Source organism: Mastigoproctus giganteus, chromosome 11 (genome assembly GCF_048544385.1).
Source record: "Mastigoproctus giganteus isolate SK-2022 chromosome 11, ASM4854438v1, whole genome shotgun sequence".
Classification (NCBI taxonomy): domain Eukaryota; kingdom Metazoa; phylum Arthropoda; class Arachnida; order Uropygi; family Thelyphonidae; genus Mastigoproctus; species Mastigoproctus giganteus.
Genome location: NC_143585.1, coordinates 39,503,011 through 39,516,317, shown reverse-complemented (window position 1 = coordinate 39,516,317; position 13,307 = coordinate 39,503,011). Strand labels below are relative to the sequence as shown.

At 36.9% G+C, this 13,307-nt stretch overlaps 1 protein-coding gene across 1 annotated transcript in view; it reads left to right on the top strand.

Moving 5' to 3' along the window:
* LOC150077929 (Kv channel-interacting protein 4-like) overlaps positions 1-13,307 on the top strand; it is a 322,570-nt gene that overhangs the window by 49,862 nt on the left and 259,401 nt on the right. The window contains exon 2 of the mRNA XM_090385340.1: positions 11,009-11,086. Within this exon, the coding sequence (XP_090241466.1) occupies positions 11,009-11,086 (78 nt within the window). The remainder of the gene's footprint in view (positions 1-11,008; positions 11,087-13,307) is intronic.

The window sequence follows — 13,307 nt, the reverse complement described above, 5'->3', positions numbered from 1 at the left end:
ATAGATGGCAAACGGTGGAACTGCTGACCACGAAATTAACCAGATGACGACCAGCAGTGTCTCCAAGACCACGATTCAGTGAATCTTCCTCCTCCTCCGAATGGACACCGGAGTACGCGCCCAGTCAAAGTACCCATGCTTATGGCCACTCATCGCCAACTATGCCTAACGTTTACATCTGAACAGAGTCACTGGACCATTAGCGATTGGAAAAAAAGTTTCCTTTTTGAATCATGTACAGAAAGAATAATGATGATAGCCACTGATAGAATTAAGAGTTATTTTTTCAATAGTGAATATTAATTGTTGGTACAAGCAACATCAATTTATAGACTTTTTGGGAGGAATATAATTTATAAGTTTGGAAAGTGTGGTAGGAGATTGCGATTTTAATGCAATTGTACTCTATGAAAGAGTGGGTTCATAAATATTAAACAGCATTTCGATCGATTGCGCTCTATTTTCTTGATCCTTGCTGCTATCTGAGGAAAAGGAGAAATTTTGAATTTTTATGCTTTCATTCATTTTCTTTGTAGATTGAGCACAAGTTCCATTGTATTCATAGTAAAGAAAACCAAAAAAAAAAAAAAAAAACCACATCAGGTAATATCTGCATTACCAGTCGGCAGAACAGGTATTTTTGCATCCATTTTTACAATTTAAAGCATTTTGAGCTACAGTAGGAGGAAGAAGTAGATGGAGTCGATTGTGGTTAGATTAGTGGCATAATGATCCCTGGGAAGCCCCTGTCAGAAAAAACTACTGAGGATGAACGAGAGTAAGGTTCCAGAGATGGATGGAATCCCAGTTATATTACAGACGCAATAAAAGAGCGTATCGCACCATTAGAATTTCTACCAAAATCATCACGAGAATTTGCGGTGAATTCCTCGGACTAGAAAAGCAAAAATATCTCATTAATTCATAAGGGAGGGGCTAAGTCGGAGGTTGGTAACTATAGACCGGTGAGTCTGAATTCTGTAGCGGGTTAAGATGCGAGTTAAGTGTCAAAGCAACTAAGGCTATGAGGCGTTAGTATATCGGCTCTTTAAATTGCGTGTATTCTGTTGATTTGCCTGTTTGCTGGACGAAAAATCCGAGCTTCAGGGAGATAAACCATACAACTCTTGACTAATATCCACTAACTCAGCCTGTTGTGAAAAAAGCCCATAAATTCTCTCGCCATTGGAGAGATTCGAATTGAGACTTTCTCAACGTATTGTGGAAAGATAGTAGTTGTATCTACTGTGCTAGCAACTGCAGCCAGTTCGTTGGTGTGATGTGGCTATGAGCAGGAATTATGTCATGAGAACTTTGGCCTTGTAGCTCCTTACGGACTGGACGCATGCAAGAACATTCCGGTAGGAACTTGAAGTTACAAGCACTTTTCTAAGGATTCACTCAGTTAAATACGAGACATTAGCGATCCGACTAACTCAGCCACGTTGTGAAAAAGAACCATAAAAATTCCTCATCTCGTTGACGGGAATTAAGCTGAGGTCGCTTCCACTCAGTGAGGAGTGGGCGATGATTATATCCACTGTGCAACCCACGTGGACCTGCAATAGACTGCCTTCCTGGATGGTAGAGTTGACAGTCTATCAAGAGTTAAGGGAATGTAATTTCATATCATCAAGTACCACTTATCAAGGGCTTCCTGAGCAACGAGCCTAAAATTACTTCAATTATTTGCGCACGTTTCTTTCAATGTAATACAAATCCACAAGGCCTGAGTTCGAGTCTCGTGACGCAAATAATTTTTAGGGATTTTTTTTCACAACCTGTCGCCCACAGGTTATGTGGTTTTTCATCCCGGAAACTGTCGTTTTTCGTCCAGCAAACCGACCGAAGAATACACGAAATTACAGAAAAATATGCGGACTCCTCATAGCCTTAGAATTAAATACAATGCTTTGGCATTAAATACAATACCTAATTATTTCTTTGTTAATGAGACTTTTATGGGTCCTTCTCTTACCTATATTCCATGTCCTAATTTCAATAAAGATTATTAATTTCTTTCTTGAAGTCAGCATCTAGGCTGTAGTTGTGTATTTCTAAAACTTGTGATCTTTTTGTATTTCAAAGAAGAAATTAATAAACAATTTAATGAATAAAATTTAAAGAAGTTTTAATCCCAGCAAGAGAATTTCTAATCCAGGTGTATTAGAACATTTTGGGTGGATTCGCATATATAGTGAACTCTTTTATAATCCGGCACACGCTTTCGTTATTTTTGCCATTATTTCCACCATAGTAGAGAGATAAATATGCAGCTCAAAGTCACTCACTGGACCTTCACATCCACGCTTTTGTCACGCACCTGATGAGGTTTATACCAGTAGATACAATTGGCGATAAAAATAGCCTTGGCTGTGTTCAATAGACAGAGTTTATTGCATGGATTTTACAGAGGTTATTGCATGAATTTTACAGAGTTTATTGTATCCATGCATAAACGCTTAATCTCTTAATCCGTCTGTCTGTCCATCCGTCAGCATGTAATAACTTCGACCTCTAAATTTTATATTTGGGTCTTTCAGAAAGGTTTAAGGGCTGAATTGAAGGATTTGATGATTCGTGCCATCAGAAATGCGCTGATTTGATGGTGTAAATTAGCAATATGGCAGATTCGCAGAAACGAAATGTTCTCACTTTGCGCAAAAAAGTCGTTGCTTTTTGATATATATTTTTTTATCGTTTACTAAATGCATAAATCAAGAGTTATTACTACCTTATTTAATCGATTCTAAGACGATTTTTAACGTCTCTGAAATTGGGGTATGTCTTACAATCGCTGTCAAAAGAAAGTTGCAGGAGTAGAACTCGTCGGGTGGGACGGAGATCGCTAAGCGTGCAGGAGAGCCCGCGCAAGTTCATGCATATCTGTTCCCGTTGTCACTTCAGGTGAGCCATATTCATTGGTGCTAGTACACGTGGAACTAAATTTTTGCCCCTAACGGCCGTTTAAAATGCCCAAAAAGATTCCAGTATGGTGCCAAGTTAAAACGAAAATGAAAACAGAAAGGCATGGAAATAGAGCAGTAGGGAGCAAATGTAATATTAGTGAAACAAATATTCGTCATTGGAGAAATAACTGCAATTCCATTGCAAAACAACAACCAAGTGCTTTACAGGACCTAAGAAAGGAAGATACACACAGAGAGACAAAGCTGTTTTAGGTTTTGTAACCGAGATTTGTACAAAAGAATTGCCTATTACAAGCCAAGCAATGTAACTGAAGGCAGGAGAAATTGCCAAAGCTCTTGGAATAGATGAAAAAAAAAATGTAAAGCAACGAGAGGCTGGTGTGGCCGATTCATGCGCCGTGTAGGACTATTGTTAAGCCGCCGAATATCAATTTTTCAAAAACTTCTTGCTGACTTTCAGCAGAAGCTGTTTAACTTCCAGCGACACGTAATTCAACTGAGAAGAAAACGAAACTGATTTTAGTGAAATAGGAAATGCTGACGAAACCCCGAGATTCTTCGATACTCCTTGAAATCTGTGATGGCATAACTGACGATGGTGAAAGGTTGCCGTCACATATAATTTTAAACTGTAAAACAATACCAAAGAATTCGGGAAAAAAAGACGCGAAACTTGGGTCAATGGGTTTTTCTTCTCCATGACAATGAACAGAAACTTAAAGTCTCGTCTTCGTAGAAATCATTTTAAAGATGATGAAGAGTTAATAGAAGCAGCTGTGCAGACCAGGTTTGATGCCCAACCTGAAGAATTGTTTTTGAAGGATTAAACTCTTTGCAGATTAAATACAATACAAAAATGCATTCGGGATGAATACATTGAAAAAAAAAAAAAAGAGAAAACACAGAATTTGTACTTTTGTCTTTTATACTCCGTTCTCAGAACCTTTTGACCACCTCTCGTACCTCCAATCCCTCCTTCCAATCTGGTAAATTTCCTCTCTCAGTTTAAAAAGAAGCAGTCGTTGTTCCTGTTCCAAATGAAACTCAAAGCAACTCATCAACAATTTTCGTACAAAATAGCTCTAATCTAATTTTTTTACAAAATTAGTTCAGAAATTTTTTTATAGAAATCATTTCATCCACCAACGAAAGTATACTCAAAACTTCTTCCTTACTCACTCTCTCTCTCTCTCTCTCTCTGTAATGCGTAGTCGGCTCCAAATCCAGAAAATACAAATATATGGTCGTTAGAATCAACATAAACCGCTAAATATTGAATTCCAAATAATTTACAAGGAAAACGAACTTGAAATCGTGAATGAAACTAAGTTTATAGGAATCTGGCTAAATGAAAAACTAAGATGGGATAAAGAAATTATCACCATACAAAACAAGACTCATCGTTCTTGGGTATCATTGATTTGGCCTCTGGTTAAGTATATCCTTACCCTCTCAGACTAGTCCCTCCAGTCCTCGTGGGTAGCACAGTTTGTAGGATCACTATCCTCCGCACACCAAGTGAAAAAAAATCTGAGTTCGAGTCCCGTCGAAGACATGAGGAAATTTTTATGGGTCTTTTTCACAACATGGCTGAGTTAGTCGGCGAGGGTGGCATGGGTTTTTTCCCCCGGAAACTCGGGTTTTTCGTCCAGCAAACAAACAATCGACCTCAGAACCCATGCAACTTACAAACAATATACACGGAGCAATATGGCCTTGGTTGTTGATGTTCCCAAAATCCTACTACAATAACTAATTTTTTTCTCTCTCTCTTTAATTTAGTCTCGCCTCAGTTATGGCATTATCTCGTGGGAAACCACGTGCTAAAAAAAAAACTTGCAAGGATGAATTCCATTCGCAACCAATGTTTCCGTTCAATTTTAAGTCTTTCCTCGCATGCATCAATAAGCACGAGATGCAAGGAAATGAGACTCTTCACGATCCACCAACTACTCCACAAAGCTGAATCTGTCTTTATATCCAGTGCTCTGAACACACCAGATTGCGTTCCTTTCTTCATGTTCTTTGTCACAACAATAGAAGAAGAAGAAGAAGAAGAAGAAATAACTTAAGAAATGACGCAGAACTGAAGATTCCTCTTTTCCGAAAAGCCATAGTAGAGAAAAATGCTAAATACAGAGTTGCAAAATCTGGAACAACCTTCCCGCAAATATCTTGCTATCTATTGTACTTCTATCTTCTTATCAACTCCTAAATTTTTAGTAAAGTGCGCTACCAATATGTAAACAATATAAGTATGTCGATTAAGGACAGCTAAGGCAGCTTCCCTTGGCCCGGATATTGAACAGGAGCCCGGACCAGAGCTATGAGTTATAGAAAAAAGAAATTGGTGGAGAAATATTGGGTCATTGAGACTGTTTATACCAGAGCCTGCGGTTGGTTTATTCCACTGAAACTAAATAATTCTGAAGAAGGTGATAATGATGTTTAAGCATACGGTTTGGATCTAGTAACCATGATTCTGCTAAAACCAGACGACACTGAAACCGGTTTTATTGAAATTTCTCCAATCATGGTGATGGTGATGTGTAACTAAACTGTTTGAAAAATTACAACCGAATCAAAATCATTATATCATGAATAAAATTCAATTGAAAGATACTATATATCAATATATGGATATTTTTTTCTAAATCATAACTATTCCGAACCCGGTCTGTAATAATTATATTTCATAATGTAGCACTTGAAGAAATATTCGCATCTTTTCAAGTTTCCTGTTTGACTTACAAATATTGTTTCTGTATCTTTACTGTAATGAAATGCAAGGAGGTTATTATTTTATAAAATAGCGAAAATCTGAGCAATTCAATTTGCGTATAGGGAATTTGTCTGTTTTTATAAGGAATACAGATGTTCCGCGGTACATCTTGAACATCTTCAGTAATTAGATTGCTATCTTTATTATAGTTAATGTGTGTGGGAAGTCAAAGTGAAATTAGGTCAGAGTTTCATTCACTAAAGAATTCGTAGGAAGGACCATTAAGTATCTGAGAATCTTTTGTATTCCATTAAGAAATCAACAACAGATTTAACTCCATTCAAGCTGAACTATTTAGAATTTTACTCTTTTCTATTTCGAATTATCCGCACACTATGCCTTCTAAAAGAACAATTTATTTTTTATTTTCCAAGAGAAACATACACTGCCCTACTATTAATATCCGGACACCCCTCCATGGATGTGCAAACAGGACCTATGCATGCAACACGTCACAGAACCTGCTATAACTATGCATATCAGGCTTCGAACAGATAATTGCAAAAGTGGGCATGCAAGATCACTCCCCGTTCATCAGAATTACCTCAACAGTTCAACAGAATTGATCACCTGAACAAATGCTAGACGCCGATTAACATGGTGTAAGGATCGTGAGTCCTGGACTGTAGAGCAGTGAAAAACTGTCCTATGGACAGACGAGGCGAGGTTCGCACTCTGCCAGTCTGATGGCTGTTCCTGGGTGTGGCGAGTGCCAAGGGAACAGTTCCTTCCTGATTGTATCCTCCCAACAATGAAGTTTGGTAGAGGCAGTGTCATGGTTTGGCTTGAGCCCTTTAGTCATTATCGACAAAACCATGAATGCTGTGCAATACTAGGACATCCTGGACAATTATGCAGTCCAACGTTATGCCAATACTTCGGGGAAGGCCCATACCTGTTTCAGCAAGACAACGCCCATGCCATACTGCTCGGGTCGTAATAGAGTGGGTTGAAGACATGAGTGTGGGAAAGTTGGATTGGCCAGCACAGAGTGTTGATCTGAGCCCTATCGAGCATCTTTAGGATGTATCGGATTGTTGGGTGCGTGCACTTCGAGATGACCCAAAGAACAAGGCTGAAATGGTGACTGTGTCAAAGGCCAAGTGGAGGAACGTATCACCTGACATTTATAGAAAGCTGCATGAGAGTATGGCACGAAGATTGAAGGCCGTCATAAAAGCAAAATGTTTCAGCACAAAATGTTAAATGACACAAAAAAAAGCTCTTTTTTTTTGTTTAAAGGCAGGTATTCGGATATTAATGGTAGAGCAGCGTATTTACAAATAGCCTAATGAAAGGAAACCAACATTTTTAATTCCTTGTTCAATGTCAATGAAATACTGACATATTTTATCTCAATGTTATGCATCAGACGATTCAATTAATTTAAGGCAGCGTTTTTTCGAATTTTTAAGGGAATTTTCACAACGTGGCTGAGTTATTCGGTCTCAGGCGAAGGTAGCATGGTTTCCCTCTCGGAAACTCAGGTTTTTCATCCAGCAAAACAATTTACCAAAACACACAATTTACAGACATAATATATACGGCTCAATAGGATGCGCCTAAAACCCTACAACAACTGAAACAACTTCCCTTTTTGTTGTAATTTCCCTACAAGTGTTAGGAGAAGAACAAAATGAACGTTATTATTACATACTCAAATAATTAAGGATTTTAAAAATCAATGTTTTCAAAATATTGCCACCGTTTTTCGATTTATATCCGAGGAATGTATTGCATGAAATATTTCTCGCCTCTTTCAATTTTTGGGGTGACATTTCATCGATCTGTCTGATCATGTGACCCGCTCTTCTGAAATCTGGTTATTCGTGTTTCCTCTCCTAAAATGACAAACATCGACGTCTGTTTCCTCTGTCAGCTAAACATAAACAAAAAACACATGAACTTCAAAAATATTTATCGCTTCTTCTTAAAGCTGACAACATTCCTAAATCACCATAGCAACCGTACGATAGCCCATCTCCTGTTATTTAATAGAAAGGAAACGTGTAGTCCATTTTCTCTATAGTATGGGCACAAACACGCAGGTGTAATATTCGTACATTGAGTGCAATCAAAACAGTTTTGTATGAACGTGCGTCACGTTGAAGCATGTATTTTGCGTTTATCAAATTTAAAATAGATAGATTGCTGGAACCACTAGATATTTAGATTGGTATTTTGCAATAATGTGCAGACATTGCTTTTCTTAATCGTAAAAGAGAGAGAAAGAGAGAGAAAAGACCCAAAGGGAAACAGTTAAAAAGATAGGGAAAATTTTATGTATTGCATTTTTTGAAAATAAGTATTATAATAGGTGAATTAATGGACGCAATAGCAGTTATTTCCTTTCAGTATTCTTTTTACAGGAATTGAAAATAATGTCTAAGAATGGTGGGGAATACTCATGTTTTAAGAGACTCTTATAAACAATGACAGTTTAACAGATTAAAATCATTGAACATTTTCACCACTAAACAAACAGAAAATATACGCACATTGGCCAAAAGAATTATAAATCTTTATTCTATACCTAGTAGGGCCCCTTTTTGTGAGAAATTGCAGCCCATACATATGGTGGCGTGGAGTCCAAGAGGTCGGAGATAGTTTAGTTCCAGATTTGACCATTCTTCCATGAGGATATTTTTCGGCTGCAGTATTATGGTCGTTAGAGAACCACGAAGTCGAATTGCCCTTTCTAATGTATCCTAGACATTCTGAAATGGATTCAAATGTGGAAAAATGGATGGCCAGAGAAGATGGAAATCATGTGATTGCTCCTCGAAAGAATCCATCTAGAAAAAATCCATCGTAATCCAGACAAAAAAAAAGCTGAAGTTGGTCCCGTACGACAGAAAGATATTCATTGGAGGTAACTCGACTTTCTAACGGTATGAATAAACCCAGTCCGTACAAACAGAACATACCCCTTACTATGATACTCTATCCAGCTACTTATGTGGTGGATACGAGACATATCGGATGCATAGCTTCATGAGGTTCATACCACGCTTTCACCCTACAGTTAGTGCAAAACAGAGTAAATCGAGATTCGCGAGACCCATAATCTTTTTTCCAGTATTCCACACTTCAGTCTTGCGTTGGTGGCACCATTTAATCTGGTACCAAGAAACGTGTAATCATACCATGAGATAACCTATATTTGCATACCGATGTTTATCTCTTGATTTCAATCGCAAAAGGTTTCTAATTTTTTGACAGGTGAATACAAATAGTGTACATAGGCCACCAACTGTTTCATTTATATAAAACATGTCAAAAATACAATTCCATACACTAAAAAGGAGTAAAATTATACGGGTGTACTGTAATTTTTTATCGGTACTGACTAGTAGGGTCTTGAAAACTTAGATGGCATTTTGAAGCAATAAGAACGAGTCCATTATGCTTTGGAAATAAACATTTTCTTTCTGCTCTTTTTCTATTTAATTATTTTATAAAAAACCTTTCATTTTTAAGTTATTTTTGATTAACAAAGCGCATTATTTTCGGTTAAAATATAATAATTAATATGGATTTTGATTTTAAACAAAATATTCGAAACAAGCAGAGACTGCGCATGAGCAATCAGCCCTGTTTACGAATAAGCCAACATCATTGTAGTCGACAACCGTATTAAGCGATATGTTTTTAAATAAATAAGATGGCCCAACAAGTCCCAACTTAAACTATCTCATATTTCTAGCAGTTGGAGTTAAATTTAATCCGATACTGCGTGCTAAAGAGCCAGTAGGATATACTCATTTATAGCTGAGTCCTTTTGTTTCACACACAGTGCACTTTCTTAGCTAAAACCCTCGCCATTTAACGCTATTGCAGACAAGAGATGAAGAGTACAATCCGAGATATTTTTATCTCACTTTTCCTCCTATTTGCATTTGCTGCATCAGCTACTTTCCAGCAACTAGAGAAACCGACAAGATTCTGTAACCATGGCAACCGTTTTAGCATTCGTTTCGCGCGCCAGTGGTCCTACCTCCACTTCGCGCATACAACAATCCATTAGACGCTAATTTATCCTGACAACTCCATAGCAAATTTCAAATTTCAGTTTAAGATGAATATCCTGTCACACACTAGCAAAATAGATCACACTTTGAAGTACCGGTCACATGACCACGCTCTGTATAAAGAACGCCATTCATAATTCACACAAAAACGAACAGCGATGCTTAACTCCCATTAATGTCAGCTTCCTTTATAAATCTCATTTGTCTAACTTCTTAAGTAAATAATTATTTACAGTTAATTCCTTCCTATACTTTCTAGTTTTCGTTTTCAGGGAGTATTTCCAGGAAAACTTCCTTTGCACCGCAGGTGTAAAGGAAGTTTTCTAATTTATACTTCTTGTTCTTCTTAATTACTGTCAGTATTCCATATTTGCACTTTTGCCTATATTTCCTAGTTCCACCTGTGCTTTCTTCTATACTTCCTGCTTATACTTTCATATTTCTATTTCCACCTGTGCTTCTATTTCCATCTATGGTTCCGCCTACATTTCCTGCTTATACTTCCTATTTCCGCCTATGCTTCAGTCTATACTTTCTTTCTATATTTTCTGCCTATATTTCCTTTCTATATTTCCGCCTGTGCTTCTGCCTACACTTACTATTTATACCTATGCTTCAGCCTATACTTTCTATATGTTCTGCCTAGACTTCTTATTTCCATCTTTGCTTCCGCCTATACTTCTTATTTTCACATGAGTTTCCCCCTTACTTCCTTTCTATACTTCCTATTTCTACCCATGCTTCACTTCAGCCTATACTTTCTATAACTTCTGCCTATACGTTCTATATCTTCTGCCTATACTTTCTATATATTCTGCCTATACTTCCTATTTCCACATGGGCCTTTCCCCTTACTTCCTTTCTATACTTCCAATTTCTACTTGTGCTTCAGCCTATGCTTTCTATATTTTCTGCCAATCCTTCCTTTCTGTACTTCCTATTTCCGCCTGTGCTTCTGCCTATACTTCCTATTTCCACCTGTGTTTCTGCTTGTACTTCCTGCCTACATATTCTAAAATGCACGCCTATGTACTCTTTCATAAGTCACAATGGTATTTTATAAAATTGCCAGTCAAGTTTCATTTAAGATGGAATAAACACTGGCAATCAATTCTGAAGGAAATATTTGCTTAGATAATTGTGTTTTGTAAGTTTTTTAACAGATTTTATAACTGTAAAATATTTACTTTGATTTCTATCTTAAGTCTTATTTATTGATTTATATCTTAGTGTCTTATTTTAATATTCATAATTTTTTTTTTCAGAAACAGGACTGAAACCAGTTCGTAAAGTAGAAGAGGAGGTTCAAGACACAAGGAGTGTAAAATATTGGGCAAATAAAAGTAAGCTAACTACGCACAGCCGAATACTGAAAGTTTTGAATACTTGTGTTGAAGCATTGCGTTTTTTTTTACCCAGCACAATGCAAATTGGATCATGTTGTGGTCCAATTTGCATGGACACAGACAAAACACACTTATACGTTTATTTATACTTTGGAGTGATTAACATAACTATTATCATTATAACCCATTTTTACATCTGAAATAAGTCCGTAGTTCATCAATGGGATGTGTCTTTATTTCCTCCACCAAAGGAACCTGTTTCAATTTATTCTAGCTGTGATTTGGAAAGAGTCAGACTCCTCTCAGCAAGATCAGCCATATCTTTTCAAGCATAGGGAATTTCTAAGTCTGTCAGAAGAAATTCTGACAGACTAAGATTATTGTAGAAAGTACGTTTGAATAAATTTAAGAAATTTGAATGCAATATGAGCTAGAAAGTTTATTTTATCCACTCACATATCGACTATTTTTCTCTAAAATCGTTGATATATTAACGACAAGAAAGGCAATGGATTTCACCGCAGTATCAAAGAAATGGAGAGGAGATATAAGGGTAGATGGGATACCAACATGACGGCAGATTACTGTTGGATATTTAGAAAGGGGATTTTCGGCGAAAAAAAAAAGTTAAAACCCCTTTTCAAAACGTTTTCATTTGCAGATTTTTGTAATGTATACACTTGAGGGGTATGAAGGCAAATTTTGTGGGTTATTTGTATACTGTCAGGACTATCTGTCTCGTTAACATATTTTGGAACTTCCCTTGTATATTCCCTTGCTCGCTATGTTTGAATATACATTGTCCTTCAACTGGAACACTAAATGAAAATAATCTGGTTAGAATCAAAAAGGTTTTAATAAATAATGTAATAAATATATATATAATAAATGTTTAGTAACGCTGCGGCTGTTTCTATATTAAACCAGGACGTCTTTTTCTAGATCTTAGTTTTGTTACAAGAAATCCTAAAAAGGATTCAATTTGATTCAGATTTAGACATTGATCTGGAACTTACAACTTCATTACAATATTCTCTTCAAACTACTGTTTTACTGTCCGTATTTTGTAACACGTACTGCTGATAGAAATACAGCCATCCTTCAAAGCATATGCAACGCAGGAAAGGCAAGATTGTTCAAATGTCACAACAGATAGCTGCAATCCATGGTTAAAGGTTTCCAGACCTTGAAAAAACAAGTTTGAACTCGATGTCATCGATCTCCCACCACTAAACTTTATTGTTGGCGCAGTAAAATCTGGGTGAAACCATTCTTTGTGGATACACCACACCCATGTGCCTGCCCATCCGATGCCTGGTCTTTGTAGAGTGATTCATCACTCCACAATTCAGTTCATTTTACACATTGAGCGTTATATGTAAATATAATTTTATTTCTACAAGACCGTTTTTTTTCCCGCTGGCTTGTTAGTGTTCTTTTATGTTCTTTTTTAGTTTTTAAAACTGTCACCAGACTCCTCCGAACCCTTCTAGCATATTGCTGTTCAAATGGTTCAAGTCATTTCCTGATTTAAAAGCGTGCTTGGTAATATGATTATACTCGTATTTAAAACAATGCAATAAGTTCATTTAAACATAAATAGAACCATCAGATAAGTACCAACAACCTTGGACCAACTGTCCTTCAATTATTTGTAACCTCCTGCTTTTCTAACAGCCAAGACATTGATCCCGAAAACACGATTTCGACAGAAAATTGCTGCTTGCTTTATATCACGCATTACTTGAAATTCTTGCAAATAACCTTTTCTAGGACATTCCTGTGGCGACAGCAAGACGTCACAGAAACTTATACCCTTGAACCAACCGAGGCAAACACTGATGAAATAAATATTGGTAGAACCAACAGCAGAAGAGGTATAACCAATTATGGTAGCCTGTTTCATTTCTGTATTGAATCACCAGAAACCATTTCGATAATTTGGTCCTCATCAGCAGTTTCTTTTAACACAATTCGACTTTTTTCAAAGTGAATCTTTTTTTGCAAACAATTCACTAAATTATCGCACAGTTACTGAAGGTAGAGGGCAGCACGAATTCAATGTGTTGCAAAATACAACATGTGGTAATTTATAGTCGTTCCACCAATCTATAAATCAATGAAAGAGCGAGCGTCAAATTCTTCAGTTTCCCCAAGTAAAAAAAAAAGTATCCACCTGGTGCTCTTCGATCTTTCTGTCCCGAATTTGATAAACGAC